The sequence below is a fragment of the Mchenga conophoros genome, linkage group LG17, assembly GCF_057382185.1.
Source record: "Mchenga conophoros isolate Kocher_MC1m ecotype Shallow Benthic linkage group LG17, M_conophoros_male_GT1.1, whole genome shotgun sequence".
In the NCBI taxonomy this organism is placed as follows: Eukaryota; Metazoa; Chordata; class Actinopteri; order Cichliformes; family Cichlidae; genus Mchenga; species Mchenga conophoros.
In genome coordinates, this window is record NC_140542.1 from 18998628 (window position 1) to 19018969 (window position 20342).

Consider the following 20342-nt stretch of genomic DNA (forward strand, 5'->3'; position numbering starts at 1 on the left):
AAAGTCTCGTTCTTCAGCAGACCTGCAGACATGACAGTGGAGAAGAAGTTGAGAGGCTGAAAGCTTCAGACTGCTTGAAACAATCAGCTAAAAACTTTTTTTTTTCTGTTCTTCAATCTGAAAGAACCTGAAATGTAAACTCACTCATGGTGCCTTAATTTAAACTGTGAATCATGCAGAGCTACTCTGGTAGAGTCCAGGATTAAAAGTATGGAAACGCTGAGAGTGGATGATTGCATCAGGGCTGTTTCTTTTGAGGACATGGATGATCATAAGCAGTTAGAAACATCACAGACGTACCGGACTGATCTGGACTCTCAGACTGTTCCCACAACTGAAGCCTGAAGCGCTGCGTCCTGCCGTTTCCGGCCTGCCAGGAAAGGCTTAGACTGCTGCAGGTCCTGGATGTCACCGCCAGGCCAATCACTGCCGAGGGCTCTGAGACAAGAGCAAATTAAACATTAAACTAAATAATTCAATTTACAGCCCGCTTTAACCTTTTGCCTTGCATGCTTATTTCATTTAATCATTTGTACCTGTTCCAGCTTTTGTAAGATTAAGTGCAAAGACTTGCAAGCGTTTAAATGCCCATTTAGGCTGGCTGTTCTGATTTTTGTTGTTTACTCCCACCAACCCCTGTCGTTTTTGTTTTTTTGTTTTTAAAGAAAAGCTAATTGCGGAAACTTTAACTGTTTATTTGTGGAGATTGTGATGACTGTATTTGACCTCAGACTGGAGTGGCTGGTGACACAAGAGTACTTTTTTAACAACCCTGTGAGGCTGCAGAGAGGCGATGTGGGAGAAATTCAAACAGGCATGTGTGTGTGTGTGTGTGTGTGTGTGTGTGTGTGTGTGTGTGTGTGTGTGTGTGTGTGTGTGTGTGTGTGTGTGTCAGCAGGCCTCCCACGATGTTCAGACTTTGATGACAAGGCCACAGATGGATGCGATGGATCCTTTTCCTGCTGAAACCTCCCTGCAGTCCGACTGACCTTCATGTTCAAAATATATAATTTACCTTAAAGGAACAGTCCCACTGTTTCAGACAACATGGAGCTCTACCATGTTCGAGCTCAACACATCCTTTGGTTAGATGACAACCACAACATCAGTGGACACAAACACAATGCTGTAACGCAGCACATGTGAACATGGTGCAGCTCGAGGCCGTTTAGGATCCACAGTTATTTCTTTGTTCTTTGTTTAAGCTTTTCTGACCCACAAAGCTACGACTGGTCTGAAGAATTTAGGACTGGTTCTGTACGTGCAGCCAGTCGCAGCCCTCTTCCTAAAACTGCTGTGAAGAAATGCCACCATGCTAATGGTTAAAGGCTACAAAGAAGTAAAGACATGGCATCAACATAGACCTTCACTGTGAAATGATTAGAAGTATCTTTACTCTGTAACTGGCAGACATACATGAACACTTTAAGAACTCTCTCATAACCTGAACCCAACATTAAATATTTAAGTTTTTCCTCTGTTGCCAACCAACTCTCTGAAATAAGCGCAGGAAACCTCGACACCACCCATAGTTCAGAGCAGAGAGCTTGTATTTGTTTCCAATAGCCTGAACATGATTTATGAAATTTGACCATTTTCTGTTACTATATGGGATAAAAATCAATGTCAGAAAATGATAACTGTTGCTTTTTTTATAGAAACTGTTAGCATTCATACATCTGCTGCTTAAGTCTGAAGTCAATCGTTTTCAGGTTCACATTCTCAAATCAAATAAACACAGAGTTAAAATTGTTTCAGCTCCAATAAAATCATCAGTGTGTCTTCTCTCCAGGAGCTATAATAAGGTGTGATGTTCAAACTTCTATGACAAGCAGGACTGATGAGGTTTTAGTTTTAGAAACATCCTATGAGGTCTTATCTTAAAGACCTCTTAGTACTTTTCTTCTGTCTTCCTCCCCTTACACCCAGCCAGCCGCAGCAGATGGCCACCCCTCCCTGAGCCTGGTTCTGCTGGAGGTTTCTTCCTATTGAAAGGGAGTTTTTCCTTCCCACTATCACCAAGTGCTTGAGCATAGTTTGATGGTCGGGGTTTTCCCTGTTTTATTGTAGAATCTTACAATATAAAGCACCTTGGCAAAACCGCTGTTATGACTTGGTGGTATATAAATAAAACTTAACTGAACCAAGTTAGAAATTAGCTACTTAGTTTTTATCTGGAGAGGATATACCATGTTCTGACTTTCTTTCTAAAAAGTCTTAAATGTAGAGTACTGCTATAACTTTGCCATAAATTTGGACAAAAATAAAGATGAAAACTAAATAGTGATGTTTGGAAGGTCAGTATAGTTGTGCTAGTTTATATAATGATTTGATATGTTTTAGCCTACCTCGTGACTAGCTACAGATCTAAGACTAATATAAAAACACTTGCACAAGGAATATGGAGGATGGGCGTTAAACTGTTCTCAATAATAGTTAATGTTGAGGACAAACAGACAAACGTCTTCATGTGACAGGAAGAAGATCCCAAAAACAGACCAAACTTCAGACCACGGTGTCTGACATGATCCTTCACGCAACAACTTAGTTAAATATAAAACTAAAGTCGGGATTAAGAAAGCTTGAATAATCTAGTAAGCTACAGGTGGATGGTTCTGTATCTAAAGATATCTTCAAATATCTTCAAAACTAAGTTTCTATTATTCTTTGAGACGTGAGACAGTTGCCTGGTTCATAGTTAGATTTTTCAACAAACTAACCAACCAACCAAGCTGGCAACCAAATAAATACATGTGATGTAAAAATATTTGACCAGTCCACTAAAGGTCAGTGGATGTAACAGTCGGCATGCCACAGAAGATAAGAAATCACAAACGCCACAGTAGAAGTGTTTTGCATTTCTGAGAAGGTTACTGTCGGGACTCGATTGGGTGCAGCAACACCCAGTTTTCCCCAAACTCAACACACACATGAACACAAACACACACTTATACACACCTTCACACCCTTTCCCAGTGCTTCCCACAGAACAAAGAAACAATGGAGGCAGGAAATGGCTGAACCCTGAGCTCTGCCCACGATGGAAATACACACTGAGGGTCCAACTTCTGTTCTGGACTCCCGCCAGCGTAGAGACACAACACACACACATGCATTTACTTTAACAGCTCTATCACTCTCTCTCAGCAGGGCAGGGGTTCCTGTAGCTAATCACAGAGCTGCAGAGAGGGGAAGCTGCATGACATTAACTCTGAGGTACACAAAGACATGGAGGTCGAGTCCTGTTGGTTCACTTCAAACGCGAGAGGGCAGAGGAGATGGAAACAATGCAATGAAACAGAAAACAATAGAGTATTAGCTCCACTATAGTGAATGGGGTTTAAGTCTGTGAACTGGTGCAGGTATGGTGTGTTTAGCACCGTGTCAAATAAAATAAAAATTTGTCTTGCCCTAATAAAACTACAAGAAGTAGCAGAAATGTCACACGTTCAACATAAATTCATTGTGCATTTGTAATCAAAATTACTGAGTATTCTAAGTAAGTAATGAGTATGCACATTAATATTGATATTTCCGTCAACAGTATGTATCTTTTTTGAATATTTTACATTTTTGACACATCTAGATGGGATCAGGACTTACTGGTGTGCGCGGTGATGTTTGCAGACTCCTGATCGGTCTTCGACTGCACCTGCAGCTGGTAGGTGGTCCCAGGCTCCAGGTGATCCAGAACACAGGTGAAAACTTCTCTCATGCTCTTGTTTCCTCCTGCTTCAACTCCTAGCTGGTCGGTTCCTACATGATGTGCTCTGCTTGAACCCTCCAACGCCTCCTCTTCTCTTGTTTTTTGCCTACACTCGATGCCATCTGTATCTGGAGAGGTCACAGTGAAAGAGCAGTTCTGTCCAGGTGTGCTCACAGTCAGTGATATGGAGTCCAGACTGGATACCAATTCAGATAAGGAGATGCTACATGGTGAAGAAGCTACATTTTCCTCTGCGGGAGCTGCGCTGCTTCCATTCTGACAGAAGAGATCAGACATCAGTGAGAAGAAACATTGAGAGGAAAACTTTAGAAATAAAAGCATAACATAAGTTTTTTTTCCAGGTGTTTGTGACCAAAAGGTACACCAGTTAATACTGGGGAAAAAAATGCAATGCCTGAGCAAGGAAACCAAAAGCTGCATTTCTCCACTTGAGGCTTCAAAAGTGAGTCAGTCCTCAAAGACTTCATTGTTAGAGCTTTACAGGAGTCATACCTTTTGGTGCATTTCTAATCACCTGACCAATAATATGGCTCCTGTGCAGTTAATTGTATCAAACAGTCTATAAAGTTTGAGCCATGGTGGCCCTGAGAGTAAAACTGCAGGTCCCCACGAAGTACCGTAGGAAAGAACACCAGTTCAACTGATTTTATTTTGGCATGTAAAAATGTGGAACGTTTTTCTCAGATAACTGAACATGACGTACAGTGTCAGAAAAGATTATGATATTGTTCAAAATATCAGAATGTAATTTTAACTATTTTATATATGTACATATATATACATATATATATATATATATATATATATATATATATATATATATATATATATATATATATATATATATATATATATACATATATATATATGTATATATATATATATATATATATATATATATATATACATACATATATATAAAGGAAAAGAAAATCTCACAAAAAAACTATGCTACAGGATGCAGGTAAAGTGTGTTTTAATGGGATGAGTTGTTTAATATTGTAATTATATGTTCGCTTCTAGCCGTTTACCATTAGCTCGTCACTTCTGTCTCCATTGTGTTTCGTGAGGATGTCTTTTGTGAGCTGATGCTGTCTTTTCTGCCTTGAGTTGCAGTGCATTTGACCTCTCAGGTCCACCGTACTGAAATTCTGAGAACTGATTTTGGATGTTGCTGAGCACTAATGAGCAGGTCTCTGTATCTGTTAGCCAATACCACCCTATCGTCCAAATATGGTTAACAGTTTCTACAGACATGTTGATGCTGGAGCGTTCAGGAATCTGCAGCCTGTTTTCCATAAGGGAGGAAACAACAGACTTTTATAGTCTGCTTTCAAGTCTACAGGAGGTTCATTCCCAAAATGAAGACGTTGGGCGTTGCTGTACTTTGATCCCATTGTTCTGATAAATTTCTGAAGTTCTGGCTACAGAGGAGCCAAAACGTAAGTAGTACTCAGATCATGAGTCCAAATTTTCCCCACCCTTCTTAATTTTGATCAGCAAACAAAAACTTTTTTTTCATTTTTCTTTAATATTTTCTGCTTTCCAAATATTTTTCTGATTTTGACTCACACATGAATAGGGGCATATTTTGGTGTTGATGCTCCAACCACTGAGAGGTAAGAGCCCAGTTTGACCTGCAAAGTAGGCGCTGGGAAGTAAGGGGGGTGGTGTAAGTTGAGCGGCTATTTTTAGAGTCCTTTCTATACCTTGTTCTGTAGTTTGTTTTTTCCTACTTGTTTTTGGCTTTCAATTTAACTCACTGAGGTTCAGACCCTAAAAACAGCTCAACTGGGTTTAGGAAAGGATCACAGATGGACACAGTGATGCCACCAGTTGCATTTTGAAGAGTGCTAAGTTATCAGCTAATGCCAGCTAAATTAGTTAGCACGTTGCATCCATAGACTGTATCAGAGCATCACACAAACTCCTGCTAATCAGTGCTCTGTAACATCCAAATAAAATCCTAGAATATAACTCCTCAAAACTGCAGCTCAGACATCTTGGACGGTCTGTTAGTACAATAACCTCACAGCAGCCATATTAGTGGTCAGATAATGTCATTAAAAATGCTCCACAACGCTCCAACAGCACAAACACAGTCCAGAGGTCCAGTTCAGTGACTCCAGTTAACTGAGGTGAAGCCTAGCACACAGCTAGCAGCTCCAGCCACCTGTGCCACCGTCCATTTAGCAGTCAAAGAGACCAGGCCCCCAACAATGCCAACTGTAAGCCAATGTAAAGAGGTAAGTTATAAAAATATTCTGTACAATTGTTATGAAGAGACTAAATTAGCTACAGAGAACGTATTTATACATAATTCCTGCTTTAAAGTTGAGCATTTTAAAATGTTTATAGGGACTGACTTGCTTTTGAACCCTCAAGTAGACATCAGTGGAACAGCAGATTTTGTCTAATGGCCCCAGATGTTGCTACTTGGCCAACAACATTAATAACCTTTGAGATTCACACACCTTTATCACCAATGTAATATCCCACTCTGTCAAGCTACACACCAATGGACACTTTGTGTGTGACTTAGTCATACCAGCAGTGCAGCTTTGACAAAACAGCATTAATTAATGAGACTGAGGTGCACAAAGCTATCAAAGTGTCACCCAAAATGAGCAAAAATAGAATCAAATTTATTTGGTTCACCTCATGAGGGTCCAATCAGAAATGGCAGAAACTGACCGATCAAACCAACAAGCTTTTTAGCAACTACTGTCAGCGTCTGCTGCGAAGTATAAAGATTAAGAGTTTATTTTAGTAAAAGGGCTGATTTTAAGGCTTTGAGAGCTGCAGAGTTTCTGAAGTATCCACCGCACGGACAGTTATTCAGCTGTGCTATTTAAAGAGCTGCGACTGCATGTTTGTGCGTTTCTATCATGTTTTGGGTTTGACTGTTGAACTGACCTCCTCTGTACTATGATAATAAAGTTGGAGATAGTTGCTTCTGAGCTTTTTGTCCTCAAATTTTGGCCAGCACAAGAGAAAATAAAACAATTTGTCACTGATAATGAAGTTCAGGGAGTTCAGAGACAACAATGCGGCAATGAGGCGACAGTCAGGAAGAGAAGGAAGTGCGACCGAGGAAAATGAGACTGTATAAATGTTGGTGTAACTTACTAATCACAGAAGTAGCAGCATGAGGTTATGGTTAAATCAACCTTCAATCGGCTTTGATATACTTTGATATAGTTGGAATTCTTTATTAATAAAGAAACGCCTGAACTGCCCCCAAACACTAATGTGAGCTAAACCTTGGCTTACTGTGAGGTCAGACTCATTAACCCTGTCCTACCCAGATAACTGACAGTGAGACTAGTCTGGGCTTCATTTTGCAAAAGTTAAGCACTGGAAAATGTGTGCTATGACATGTCCAAATGTGGCCCACATGTCATAGCACACCTCATATGTGGCACGTCATCGTTAAACCTCTGGGAGATTTTAGGCAGTCAGTCAAAGTCAAATATGGCCCAAGCAAAACTGTACAGGAGCCAAACCTTCACTGCTACTTGGGTAAACCTGCTGATGTGCAGTTTTTGGTTTCAGCCAACAATCATCAGAGTGTAAACCTGAAGACACTGGCTAGAAGTAAAATGTTCTGTTCAGTGTTTCTTTCACTGAACAAACATAAAGAAACATGAAACTGAAGCAATGATAGTAAGAACATCCCATTTTTTTTACTTCTGAAAAAAAAATACATATTTATTATTTGGAACTGTAATCTAGAAATGCATTCATCAGGAGCATGTGTTTCTTCTCTGCTTTTCTGCAATCACATCCCTGGTTTAGCGCCAAACAAGTGACTCGCTTGTTTGAGTGTTTTAACCGCCGGGTCCACATATGTGGACATCACATTTTGGGTTGCCTAGACCAAAATACAAAATTTTGCTTTACAAGGGCCTGATATCCACTTACAAGGACATTATACGCCACTGTTCTATCGAAATTTAAAACAAATGTTCTCAATTGTGGATCTCATTTTTCTCAGAAACAAAAATTGGGTAAAAAAAAAATCTGGTAATTCTTTGTTTTTACATTCATCAGGTCCTAATATGTCCAAATATCAAAGAGAAATTAAAAATGCATGACATGGAAGAGTTCAGGTCTTAGGAGGTTAAAGTGGATGGAAGTATATTTAATGAAGTGAACCGTGCAAAAAGAAATCATTTTATACATAGAAAAATGTTTTAGATTGTGTAAATGCTCCATCACATGTTGGAGCTCAAAGCAACACAAAGAGAGATGGCACTTTATGAGGTTTCCCTTTGCAGTAACAGGTGTCACCAAAGAAGACAAACTGTATCGCACAAACTTTTGTTTGTATCGAACTCAAAGTCTAAATTATAATTTTTAAAGGGTTCATTTCAAATAAAGTCTCATACATTTCTGGCAATTTTCTTGAATAAACATTTCCGTTTTGGTGTTTAGAACAGGTCAAAAGCCTTTGAAAAGTGTTGAATGTTAATCAAATCAAACACTATGCATAGTTCACTGGTGACCTGATGGATGCTAACACCAAGATTTGTTTGTCATGAAGACAAATCTTTCTTAAAAGGATGAAAAATACAGATTGTTCTAAATATATACGTATATGTATATATATTTGGTTGGTTTAAGACAAAGTTTGCTGTTATATCTCAAGTTTTCTAACTAAGAATGACAAGGTCCTTAAAGCTTGACATTAACATAAATTAACCTGTTTTCATCTTTTTAGGCTAAACAGTGAATCTACTCTATGTAACATCTCACATGGATTTCATTTTATTTATCTCATTGCGTGTAATTTTATTCACACCTGACTGCTTTGGTATTTAAAATGTAAAAAAAGAAGGGCCAGTTTTATTTTGCAGTTTAATTTAAAGAACTGAAAGAAACCATGATTTAATATTTGCTCATCTTGTATTAGGCACACTTTTGAAAACAGAGTTGTGGAGACTTGTTCACAAAGCACTTTGTTTCTTTTCTTGTTGCATTTTTGTAAAAGTCCATGAAATATATAATAATTACTAAATTTCTAAAAAAAAAAATTACATATTTGGAAAAGTAAAAAAAGTTTGCATTGTGTCCGAGATGACCCTGGACTACAGGAGCATGCAGAGTGATCAAAGTTAATCTAAAGAGTAACTCAGATCGCACGAGGTTGATATCACATTTGAAGCTTCTTATGTATGTGCTCCTTTTCTACACAGATCATGAATGTCAGACTGACCTGATGCAGCAGCAGCAGCAGCAACGAGGTGAACCGCAGACAGCAGAAATAACTGCAAACTTTACATTTCAGCATTTTGATCCTGTCTCAGATCCCCACGCGGACCATGCACCACCATAATCCTAAGCCTGAGGTAGGACGGGTGTGTTTGTATTCACTGTTTCAGGTGGATGGTAGAAAATATCCTTCTCTTTAGTCTCTTTTGTGTTCAGCAAAGAATCCAAGTCCTGATAGGAAACCGAAGAAAAATGTTGAGAAAAAGTGGTTAAATGTCCTTTTTAATATCTTTTAAAAAATTATTCCTTTTTTAGACAAAAAATTGAAATTTTCCCAGGAAATGTGGTTTTATTTATCCGTCGTCTCTGCTCTGCCTCGTGTCCATCCTCTCCTTAAAACTCTCAAAGTAAAACAGCCTTTCCCCTCTTTGCGCTCCCTGTCTCACCAGCTGTATGTCTCTCTTCCTGCCTGTCTGTCTGTCACTCTATAGTGTTGAGGTTGGGACTCAGTAGCGGACTTCCTCAATCAGGCCAACAGACCTGTGAGTCACTGCAAAGGCACGACTACAAACCCAGCCTGGATGGAGGCTAAAAATAGGCCTGCAACTACAATAGCAGCACACCTTGATGCACTGACAGCAGAGGTAGATGTTAAAAATAGAGACGAGTGTTTGATTAAATCTCACTGAGACTGAAGTTTAAAGTTTGCTCCGTCTCTCTTTTTTAGTGACAGCTTTGTCTTTGGATGCCGCTCCATTAGTAACTTTGCTGTTTCTGTGGGTCTATATTCGGCTCAGCTGTATATTCAACTCTAACAAGTCTTCTATTGAGTAGGTTTACAAGCTAAACGCCAAGCCACTGTTACTCCCTTCAATGGCAAGTGACCTGCTGGATATTCAGAGAGCATAAAACCAGTGCATCAAAGAGCTGGGGAATTATTTTTATAGAGCCAACATCAATGATGATTATATTCATATAAGAATTTATATGTATGACTAAACTCTATCTTAAGAAAAGATATAATCCATAAAGTTTCTTGATTAAACATTTCCGTTTCTAGCCATGTAGTGGCTAGAATTTTGTTTGCACTGACAACAACAGGTCTCACCCATATGGAAAAGAAATAGTAAAAACTTATATGACTTAACTCATGAAAGTGGCCACTTTCATGAGTAAATCATATAAGGCTTACATGATTTACTCATGAAAGTGGCCACTTTCACATTACTTTCATATATTGTTTTAGTAAGTATCCAAAACATACAAGTTTCATTATATAATTCTTCAAGGGATCTTATATCTGTTTTTACTCTTGTATGCTTTTCATACAAGTTTCACACAAGACAGATACAAACCTTATAAGTTTTATATATATCTTTTCCATATGGGCATTCTCAACAGGTGCTGGACTTCACCAGCACTGCCCTTTGTCCACAATTCTTTTTAGGTATTTGTCGGCAGCCTTTCATGAAAAGGTTCCTGTTAGGTGGTATATTTAAGGTGGCCCAAGGATTGCTTCACTGAGTGATGAACTCTGGCTTGCCCTGCAGCAGTTTGCAGCTGAGTGCAAATCAAGGAGTAAGGGTTAGTACCTCAAAGCCTGAGGCCATGGACATTTCCTGGACACCAGCTAGATAATATACTCCATGCATTACTACCAGGAGCAGGCCAACCCAGGACGTGCTGGATTATGCTTCTTGGCTGGCTCGGTGTCCCTGCAGTGGAATTAGAGGCCTCATTTAGGGAGGGGGAGGTCTGGGCATTTCTGGTTACACTGTGGTCACCATGACATGGACCAAAATAAGCATCAGAAAATGGATTGATGGTTTAATAGGTCAGTATAACGAGACAGAGCCATGGTTTATTTAATGGATATGCATTAAATATATGCAACCAACACTTCTCAAAAGGAGCAACGTGACAGCAAGGGGGCTCCATTTCTTCTTTCGAAGTTTTACGACTACCAGCGATCAGCTGCCGAGTGCTTACAGGCGAGTTTCCATCATCCATGCAAACTACAGACAACCGTGTCAATCTGCGAGCAATAAAAGCATTCACAAGGAGATTTTGGTGCATCATCTTCTAATATCGCCTAACAAAGTCCACCACCCTCAGGGAATACACAGCATTCCCTAGTGAGGACCCCAAGGGGGCCCACTAACCAGTGTCTGAGACACAGTAATGGACAAAGTGGTTTTCCAACAACCACAGTTTTTTTTTTTTTTCCATAGCAGAATTTTAACATAGAAGCCTAACACATCCTTACATGTGTGACAAACTGCTAAATACTGGAAATCAAATTTCAGCTTTTCCACTTTTCACTGTACAACTTTTATCTTGTAGTTTCAACAAATACAAGTCAAAATAATAAATACCATGAAAGTTATGTTGGAAAATTCAGATTTGTTGGTTCTTGTCTGTAATGCCTAATTAGCTATAATTGTGCTTTCAGGCCTCTGGTTAGCTTTCTAGCATGATGGAGTTTTGTTTATATTATCTTTGTAAAAAACGTAATAATTCTAATTCAGTTTTGTGTTATGAATTTCTCTACTGTTTCCCCTTTCCTCCCAAAATATATACACTTAATTATCCACAATAACAAGACAATGATCAGTAGATTTTTGGCCAGGGCTGCCAAAGATCAAATCTGAGCCAGAAAAGGTCAAAGTCGACTTCTTTATGAAGCAGTGTTACAAGTTAAAGGCTAAACTCCTTTTGTTTCAGTTAGTTTGAGCCACATTTAGTCATCCCCACCTTTTTCCTTCCTTCCTGTTCCCCTCCTCTCTCTCTCTCTCTTAATCATAGTTTCTAGGAACAAAAGTTTTCAGCTCTACACAAGTTAGTCTTTAGTGTAACTCTGACCATTAAACATTTCATTTTATGGAATCTGGTAAATTTCAATGCAACAGTTTGTGCAGGGGTTACTCTTATTATTTTACTGTATACTAAAAGTTTCTCTCCCAAAGTAAGCTCTATAAATGTGTGTCACTTTTTCATGTCATGTTGACCGCTTCTCCCAGTCTCTGTTCAAATGTGACTTTTAGGTGTTTTTGTAACGCCACATTGCTCACATACCTCAAAAACATTTGCACATACAAATACATGATGCTTAATTTAGAAACTGAGACAACTCCCTTTAAAAATTCCCTATTTAATTTTTTTTAGCTGCTGTTTATTGAGAAGATGCTGATTAAATGCTGGGATTAAAACTTTAAATTTAACCACAGTAAATTAACGTATCTCAGCTGTAATATCGTAACTTCTCAATGTTTCCAGAATCCCTACATATACTATTAAATAATAGTATAAATATTTTTTTCCCATTTATGTCTGTCTTTTCAGATACACTTTGTAAATTGAAGTTCTTTTGACTGTTGGATTATAATATTATTGTCATATTAGGTTGTTTATATAAATTTCCATTTGCTATACCAGACTAGGTATTATATGAACATGTTTTTATGGCCTTCAGTACCAAACATATTTCCTGTGTTTCTTGATATTTACATGCTGAATATTTTTATCAGCATATCTTTATTTTGTTGTTGTCATCACTGCTTCTTGATTTATTAAAGTACATAAAAAGTAAAAAATAAATAATAAGATAAAAATATTTAATGTCATCGCATAACTTCAGCATTTAAATGTCAACATTTGGCAACCAGAGGCTCCAATCCTGCACCCCAGACAGCTTTACACCATGTAAGACTTTACAGAGAAGTAACTGAAGTTATTTTCATGGTTTAGATATTTTGTGGGATATCACATGAAAAAAAAACCCCTGCTAATATACATCGTAAATATAAAGCAGTATTTTTGCTGCAGAACATTTGTGAAATGAAAATCAAAAATATTATTACTTATGTAATTATAGTCTGCTTATAATCACGGACTGAAATTATATGTTTGAGATGTTCAGGGAAACTATTTTTGCATTTTTTCCAGTTACTTCTGAAAATGGGGTCAAGGCCAGAGGTCGAATGGGACGCGATATTTAGACGCAAACTATAACGTGATAGTTTGAATGCCCACATAGCAGTGCCATTTCCTAAATGTTACCAATATAAACATAGGCAGCAAAACTTTAAACAAAGTTATAAAAACAAAAGACATTTTATGAAAATTTGAGCTTGAAAAGGTCTAAGGTCCATAGTCAAATATTTAGAATCCTCATATCATCCTATATGTCTATGTGTTGTCAATACAAACAGTGGCAGTAATAAAATGTTTAAAAACAGTTCTATATGGCCTTTTATTATCATTTTGACCTTCAGATCTACTAACCCTGAAGGAGAAGTCAGAGGTCAGCTACACAATATATACCATACTCGTAAGGAAATTGATAAGTTAGGCACCATTGAATGACACAGGAAGTCATTCGTGCCTGTGGCTCTGTCTCTGTACAGTTCCTCCATCTAAAGCACAAGTACACACTGCAGTAGCTGCACACTGTCACATCCTCCACAGAGAAAATTACAGTCAGTATGATAAGACAGGCACTTTCAAATTTATCTCATTCAATTTTATGTAAGACTTTGGAATATTTATACATCAGACCTATTTGTATTCAATAGAGCTATTTTTTTTTTTATTTTTTGTATGATTTATTATTAGTACTTTAACTAGTGAGTTATGTTTGTACTATCTTCGAGCAACCGTACCCTCATAATTTCCTCTGAGATTTATAAAGTAGTCTGTTTTTGTCAATTTGTAACTATAAAAATCACTAAATCACTTCATCCCGAAGACCTTGGTGGGTGTAAGTTAAATTTGAATAGACTGTTAACATGAGCCCACTCTACACTCCTACAAACTTTTATCAGAATTCATACAAAACTTTGAAGTATTGTATTTACAGATGGAAAAAAACTAACACCATTCATCGAACACTGTTGTTAAATCCCCTGAATTTAAGCTGAAAGTCTGCACGTCCAACATGTTATTAATGTTTGATGTAAAACTTTAAAAATTGTCTCACTGTCCAAATATTTATGGCCCTGCCGGTATCTGGTTTTAAATCTACAGAAACGTTTAGACAACAATATAATCTGTCAACTTTTATACAAGTCCTTGCTGCTGCAATACTCCCACGTTTGATTCCTCTATTCAAGTTAGTGTACAATACACATGTAAAAACCTTGGATATTATTTGGACAAAATAAATTTAGGTCCTCTATTTTTATTTGCCTATATGCTGCCACCCCAGTTCTGGCAACATTCAATTATGGATTTAGATGGATTATAAACACAAACATGGAAAGAGTCAATGAAGATAAGCAAACAGGAATCCATATTTTTCATGTCCAGTGTTTTTAATCCTCAGGTTACAGGTAACAAATATATATATATATATATATATATATATATATATATATATATATGTATGTAGATAGAGTAGATAACAAGGTTACAGCACTACTCAGTGGCTAATGTTCTGAACCATTACAACATTCAAGCTGGTTAGTAATACATTAAAAAGCTATGTTTCATAGGTATAATAGTTAGACCGTACATACACTAATTAGTATCAAGTGTACTCTGACTGATCTGTAATGCCCACACAAAAGAAGTTTAAAAAGGACCGTAATGTTATTTATATTATTTATATATATATATATATATATATATATATATATATATATATTTTTTTTTTTTTTTTTTTTTTTTAAACTGTACAATTAAAAATGATCTTTGAGTAAATGCACATGTACAACTCATAGCAGAATTGGTAAAGCTTAAGAAAGTAGTATTCCAATGCATGTATTCATGAAAAGAAGTTAATACCACATGAATCAATGTGCAAGAGAGACCGAAGATTTAAATTAAAACACCTTTGAACCACTGGGCTAGAAACTTTTCATTAGCTAAAATTCCTCAATAGGGTAATGTTTGCAAATGAGTAGATTTTTTAATTAGGTATAATCTACACCAGCCAGTCCCCAACCCCCGGGCCATGGACTGGGAGCGGTCCATGAGTCGTTTGGTACTGGGCCGCGAGAGTTGAGGCTCGAGCGTGTAATTTATGGTTTTCAGCGTTTTTAATCGTTTTTTTTTTCGTTATTTTTTATCATTAACTCCGTTTCCCTGGGTCTTTTCACACGTGTTATGAACAAATCTTTTTATTTTTGGTACTGGTTTTATTTTGTTGCATTTATCGGCGACACCTTAAAAGCCGGTCTGTCAAAATATTGTCAGACATAAACCGGTCCCCAACCTTTTTGCACCATGGACCGGTTTATGTCTGAACTAAAGAACAGATCCGTACATAACTGACAAGCTGATCGACTTTGGCTAGCTAAGGCTAGTGAAAGATTTAAAACTTTAAAGTTATAGTGTGTACAATTTCCACCACTAGATTACAGATATCAGTTCACTGAGTTCTGCTTTCTTACCTCTGCCAATCAAGTGCAAAATCCTAGCTACAGTGACTGTTAAAGGGCAAACAAGTTTTAGTCAGCCAAAAGAGTTTAGACAGATTAAATTTAGACTGTAACCCATAATACCTGCGGGCAGCTGGCATGTTTCAAGAACTGTTTGTGTAAAAATACTTTTTGGATACACTATATTTCAATATTTGAATAATAGACATTAAATACAAATGGATATGGTCACTTAAATATTTTGCAGTATTTTTCATTTTTACCCCAGAAGACCCCCAAAAACTCTTGCCACTATTGATCTACAGAGAGTGTACTCTGATAACAAAGTGACTCTGGACTGGATCCAGCTTGGAGAGTTTCCCTATTGTGTAATCTGTTTGCCTGCTGTTTAACTCAGCTGTCAATGCTGGATGAGAAGCATCCACCTTAATTTTTTTAATGTGCTGAAAGTGGTTCATATATTAGCACAAGTTTAAAAATAGTCTCTGTGCCAACATAGTTAACTATGCATGTGAAAATGGTAAACAGCTTTTCAGGTGCTTAAGATTTAGCTTTATATTAAGTTTAAAATTTCAAAAGTACAAGACAATGCTAGACTCCTGTATAATAATGTAAATACACACCTTAGCACTTTTAAATGATTGGAAGTTTTAGTTTTGTTTGGTCCACATGCTCATAGTTTCTATTGTTGATTTCCTGGAATGAGCCAGAATAATCATCCAGTGCCGATGACTTTTGCAAATTTCACTCTGTAGTTTCTGTATTCATTCTGAGTCAAGAAATTAAAACGTAAGCTTGCAGTAGTTTCTAATGAAGTGAAAGAAGAACATTCTCTAAATGGCTATACATTAGCATCTGAGTTAAAAAAAAAAAAAAAAGTAGTAAATTTAAAGATCTTCAGCAGAAAGTTGAATTCTTACAATAAACACTAAGAGCCCAGAAGCTGTAAATTTCATGTCAAAAAAATGAAATGCACTCCAAATTGTTTTCAATACAATGTGATTACAGTATGATAATTCTTTAAACATTTAGGGTCCCTTTAAGCTCCATCAACAGTCAACAACAATACAAGTACAGAACATGAACCACATCCTACTGTACACAATACTACGTCAGAGGCAGTGTGTATTGTTGTGCCCGCTGCTGTAGAGGGCATGGAGGCTGGGCTGAACCCACTTTCACTTCAGTCAGTTCAAACAGAGAAAATTGTATCACTACTGAAATATCCGGATTCGTCATCCAGTTCCTGAATTTGCTGAAGTGAACAGCGGGTTGATGATGGTCCCATGAGGCACGTTGGACGTGCAGACAAAGAGACTCTGGTCCGAAGTCCCATGATTGTATCATAAGTAAAGAAGTAAATAAAAATATATTGTTACATAGAAAAAGTCTTTAAAGTTCCTCTTGCTTATTTTCCCTTAACGGTCTGATCCCAATGCTCCCAGTTATAGCAGCGAGATTTGTGTTTTTGTGATGTGTACTTTGAAAAGATAACTGCCCACATTGGGTTTAATAGCACTTTAACATGTACTGTACATGGTTTTCCCATTCACACAGAGAGAATATTAGATGATAATGCCAGTGTTCTTCATTACTGACATTAGTGTTGAAACCTCTGATCTCTAACAGAAAACTGAAATAGATGTCTCAATATTGTTATTTTTGTTTCACATTTTGTTCAAAAAAAAAAAAAAAAAAAAAGTAGTCTATTGGTTCTTTAAAAAAATAATTTACTGACAAATATAAGAGTCAATACTTTTTCTTTAGCTGTAATTTAGTTTAAGGAAATTTAGAAATTACTGCTCCAACACAGAGAGAGGCTTAAACAAAACTAAGGTTTGAGGTTGTGTCAAGCTTGGATTTTCTGTCTCCAACAGACCAAAAGCCAATTTTTAATTCATGTCAAACATTTAATGATAATGAGATATGTAGCCCAAATGGCTACAGTTGACAGAGGACTGCTAAAGACATCAAAAACATGTAAAAACTGTATAAAAATAAAGTTATTATTACTTTGATACACCAAAATAACATACTCACTAAATAACATAATTTACAACAGCACATCGATGTGATGACTGCACCATATTTCACATTTTTGGTATAAAGCAATATATCACACAACAGGGAACATGTCACTGCTAGACAAGGTTAACTAGATGGAGTGTAAACTCTGAGACCGAGCAGCACTAATTTCGTATTTGTGGCATCAGGAATGGCTTGTATTTTTTGACCCTGTTTTAGAAAGCCAAACTAAAATGGCAACACTCATTTTAGAGAAGACCACTGTTATCCTTTGCTACAGTCTGTTCATTTGAACTATGAATCATGCGAAGTTACCAAAGACCTTAAATAAAAATATAGAGCTTGAAGTAGCTATATCAAATCCCCTTCAGTTAGGCAGGGTTCAAACTGCTGGGGGGATAGTGGGGGGGATTTCTAGGCAAAAGCTAAAATATGATTTTTTTTGTTTTGTTTCTTTACACTCCCTGTGCTCTTCAGCAATCACAACCTGATTTAATTATAGATCAAATATAGGGCTGTTCGATATAACGATATATATTGGATGACAATATAAAAACATCTATCATTTCATTTTATACTATCGTTTGTTTCGTGGTGTCACAAAATAAACCGTTTAAGGCAATATTTTTTCGTCATTTTGATGGTCACTGTAGTGGCTATATTAATTTCTTAAAGTTCTCTCTTTCTCTTATATTTAATATAACCACACTACGGACGGACAAGCGCCTGTTTAATGCGTTGTCGTTAGCAACAAAACCATTGCGTGTCCGCTTGTTTATTTTCCACATAAACCTTTCATAATAAAGCTCAAGATCCTGTTTAGACTTTTCAAAATAAACTGAATCGCGTGAAAGAGTATGCAGAGTATTTACGGATGAGAAGCAAAAAAAGAGCCGTCAGGTGTTAAAAAATAAACCTTAGACTCAAACATTAGAACAGGCTTTTCCCCGCAGCACGCCGTGTAATAAATACTTACAAAGAAAACGGCGGCCGTTACAACTTATGTCTAAAAATGTATAGTTTCATTCAGCATTAAAACACTCTACTCCAGTTACACGACGCCCAGCTGGAAACACTTCACACAAGTCGAGCTGCCCGAGATTCGAAGAGTTTATAGAAAATGTTAAATTTTTGTGATTTATATCGTTATCGGGACGATAGATGTCTTATATCGGGATATGAGATTTTGGTCATATCGCACAGCCCTAATCAAAGTTTTGACTTTTAATTTAACAATTAAAAACACTACTTGTGAGATACCTTGCAAGCCACCATTTTCCATTTCCCTATGTATTTTCATTTGTTTATTTATTTATTTAATGTATTATTCATTGGTCTTTTTAAGTGTTAACATCAAGGTGATAAAGAAAAAAAAATTATTTCTTTTGCATTGTAAGTTACAGCTACCATATTACCCAGACTTAGCATTGCTGCCAGAACCTCTCTGGAGCTGTACTTGATGAATATTACATAAACAACTGTTAACACCACTATACAAGCTTCGCTTAGCAGCAGAATATTAGATTTAATTGGTTTAACAAAAATACTGTATTAGGATAATGCACTACTAGTTATAGCATGAGTTAAGTGGTTAGTATATATTTATCAACATTAAAGCAATAAAACTACTGGAGCTATAATTAGCCACTAATTGCTTTGCTGTACTACAAGAACTATAGCTTAGCAGAAGATTAGCATCAATCTGCTTTGTTAGCTTTTAGCATGTTGTTAAAGGTAGCCCCATTTGGGACCTCAGCAAAAGCTGGGAAACTTACAGAAACAAGAATGTAAAAGTTGCTGTTACCCCATGGGCAACCGTTGATAAAATAATTTATTTGTTAGCTGTTTATCCATTAGCTTACAAGCTTACATAACTACCAATGTCAGTTGTTAATGTATCTGAACCTAGCATTAGCCCTATTGATGTCAATCTAGTTTGTGTGTTTGGCATCTCTGAGAAGTTTGATGTGCAATAGTTTAATAAGTCAATGAGATTGTGAAAAAATATGAAAAAAGAAAACCCACCAATAAATAACAGGTTAAAAAAAAAAAAAAGGAGCATTTGAACCTTGTCTTAGCCTAAGTGTAGGAAGTGCACTGTGACTAAATCAGAGAGTAATGAATAGCATGCTGAGGTCACAAACAGGTAAGTGTTGGTTCAACAGTACTAGAATAGTTTAACCAATGGTGCAGCTAACAGTCATTTTTCAGTAGCCATTTTTATAAAAACACCACATTACAAAATAATGAAAATGCTAGAAGACATAAACACAACAGTGTTATTGAACAATGTACCATCAGTTTCAGTAAATTGAAGTTGTTAAGTCTCCATGACAAAAGAGACATTATGGGAGAGTCTGGTTAGTTAAAACTCGATCCAACAATCGGTTGGTTAAGTGAAATGGGCGGGTCCACAGAGTTTGATGAAAAAGAAAAGATGAAAAGATACATTCCATTCTTAATAATTTGCCTTTCCCTTTTCCTTGAGCAGATTCTTCCCAGAACAGTCCTGCTTGGTTGTCCATGCTGTCCATCAAATTCCAAGGCCTCCTCCAGAATTTCCCAGACTTCCCAAACCACAGTTCACACCCGCAGAGGACTGTTTTAGCACACTTCCAGGTTAAACTTGTACCTTCGTCAGGTGGATAAACCTCACTGGCCAGTTTCTGCACATAGACGGGCTTCATATAGGCTCAAGGCATGATGGACAAACTCATACTGTTCACCTGTCTGGATCATGCCTCCTCTACATAACGGAAGAGAGAGACAGAGTTAGGAATGAGAAGCAAAACTATTTGTTTAAAACATGCAATAGGGATGAATTTAGTGCTGGCAATAAACCATAACACACCATCTGACTCTAAAGTGCAGACAAAGTCAAATTTGCAATTTATGTATCTTATGTCACTTAACAAGGCTGGGCGACATGTTACAAATCTCCAAAACAACTCCTGATGAACTCAACAAATCAAAGTCATATTCGTCCAATCATTCAA

The 20342-nt window shown here is 37.0% G+C and overlaps 2 protein-coding genes across 2 annotated transcripts in view; both read right to left on the reverse strand.

Moving 5' to 3' along the window:
• Positions 1-9412, reverse strand: part of ptprb (protein tyrosine phosphatase receptor type b) — a 39848-nt gene extending 30436 nt beyond the window's left edge. The window contains exons 1-4 of the mRNA XM_085250815.1: positions 8946-9412; positions 3604-3982; positions 301-438; positions 1-22 (exon numbers count right to left, since the gene is read on the reverse strand). The exon at positions 1-22 is cut by the window's left edge and continues 119 nt beyond it. Coding sequence (XP_085106941.1) covers positions 1-22; positions 301-438; positions 3604-3982; positions 8946-9020 — 614 coding nt within the window. The 5' untranslated portion in view covers positions 9021-9412. The remainder of the gene's footprint in view (positions 23-300; positions 439-3603; positions 3983-8945) is intronic.
• A 7317-nt stretch (positions 9413-16729) lies between these two features.
• LOC146555366 (receptor-type tyrosine-protein phosphatase R-like) overlaps positions 16730-20342 on the reverse strand; it is a 40290-nt gene continuing 36677 nt past the window's right edge. The window contains exon 16 of the mRNA XM_085250825.1: positions 16730-20092. Within this exon, the coding sequence (XP_085106951.1) occupies positions 19999-20092 (94 nt within the window). The 3' untranslated portion in view covers positions 16730-19998. The remainder of the gene's footprint in view (positions 20093-20342) is intronic.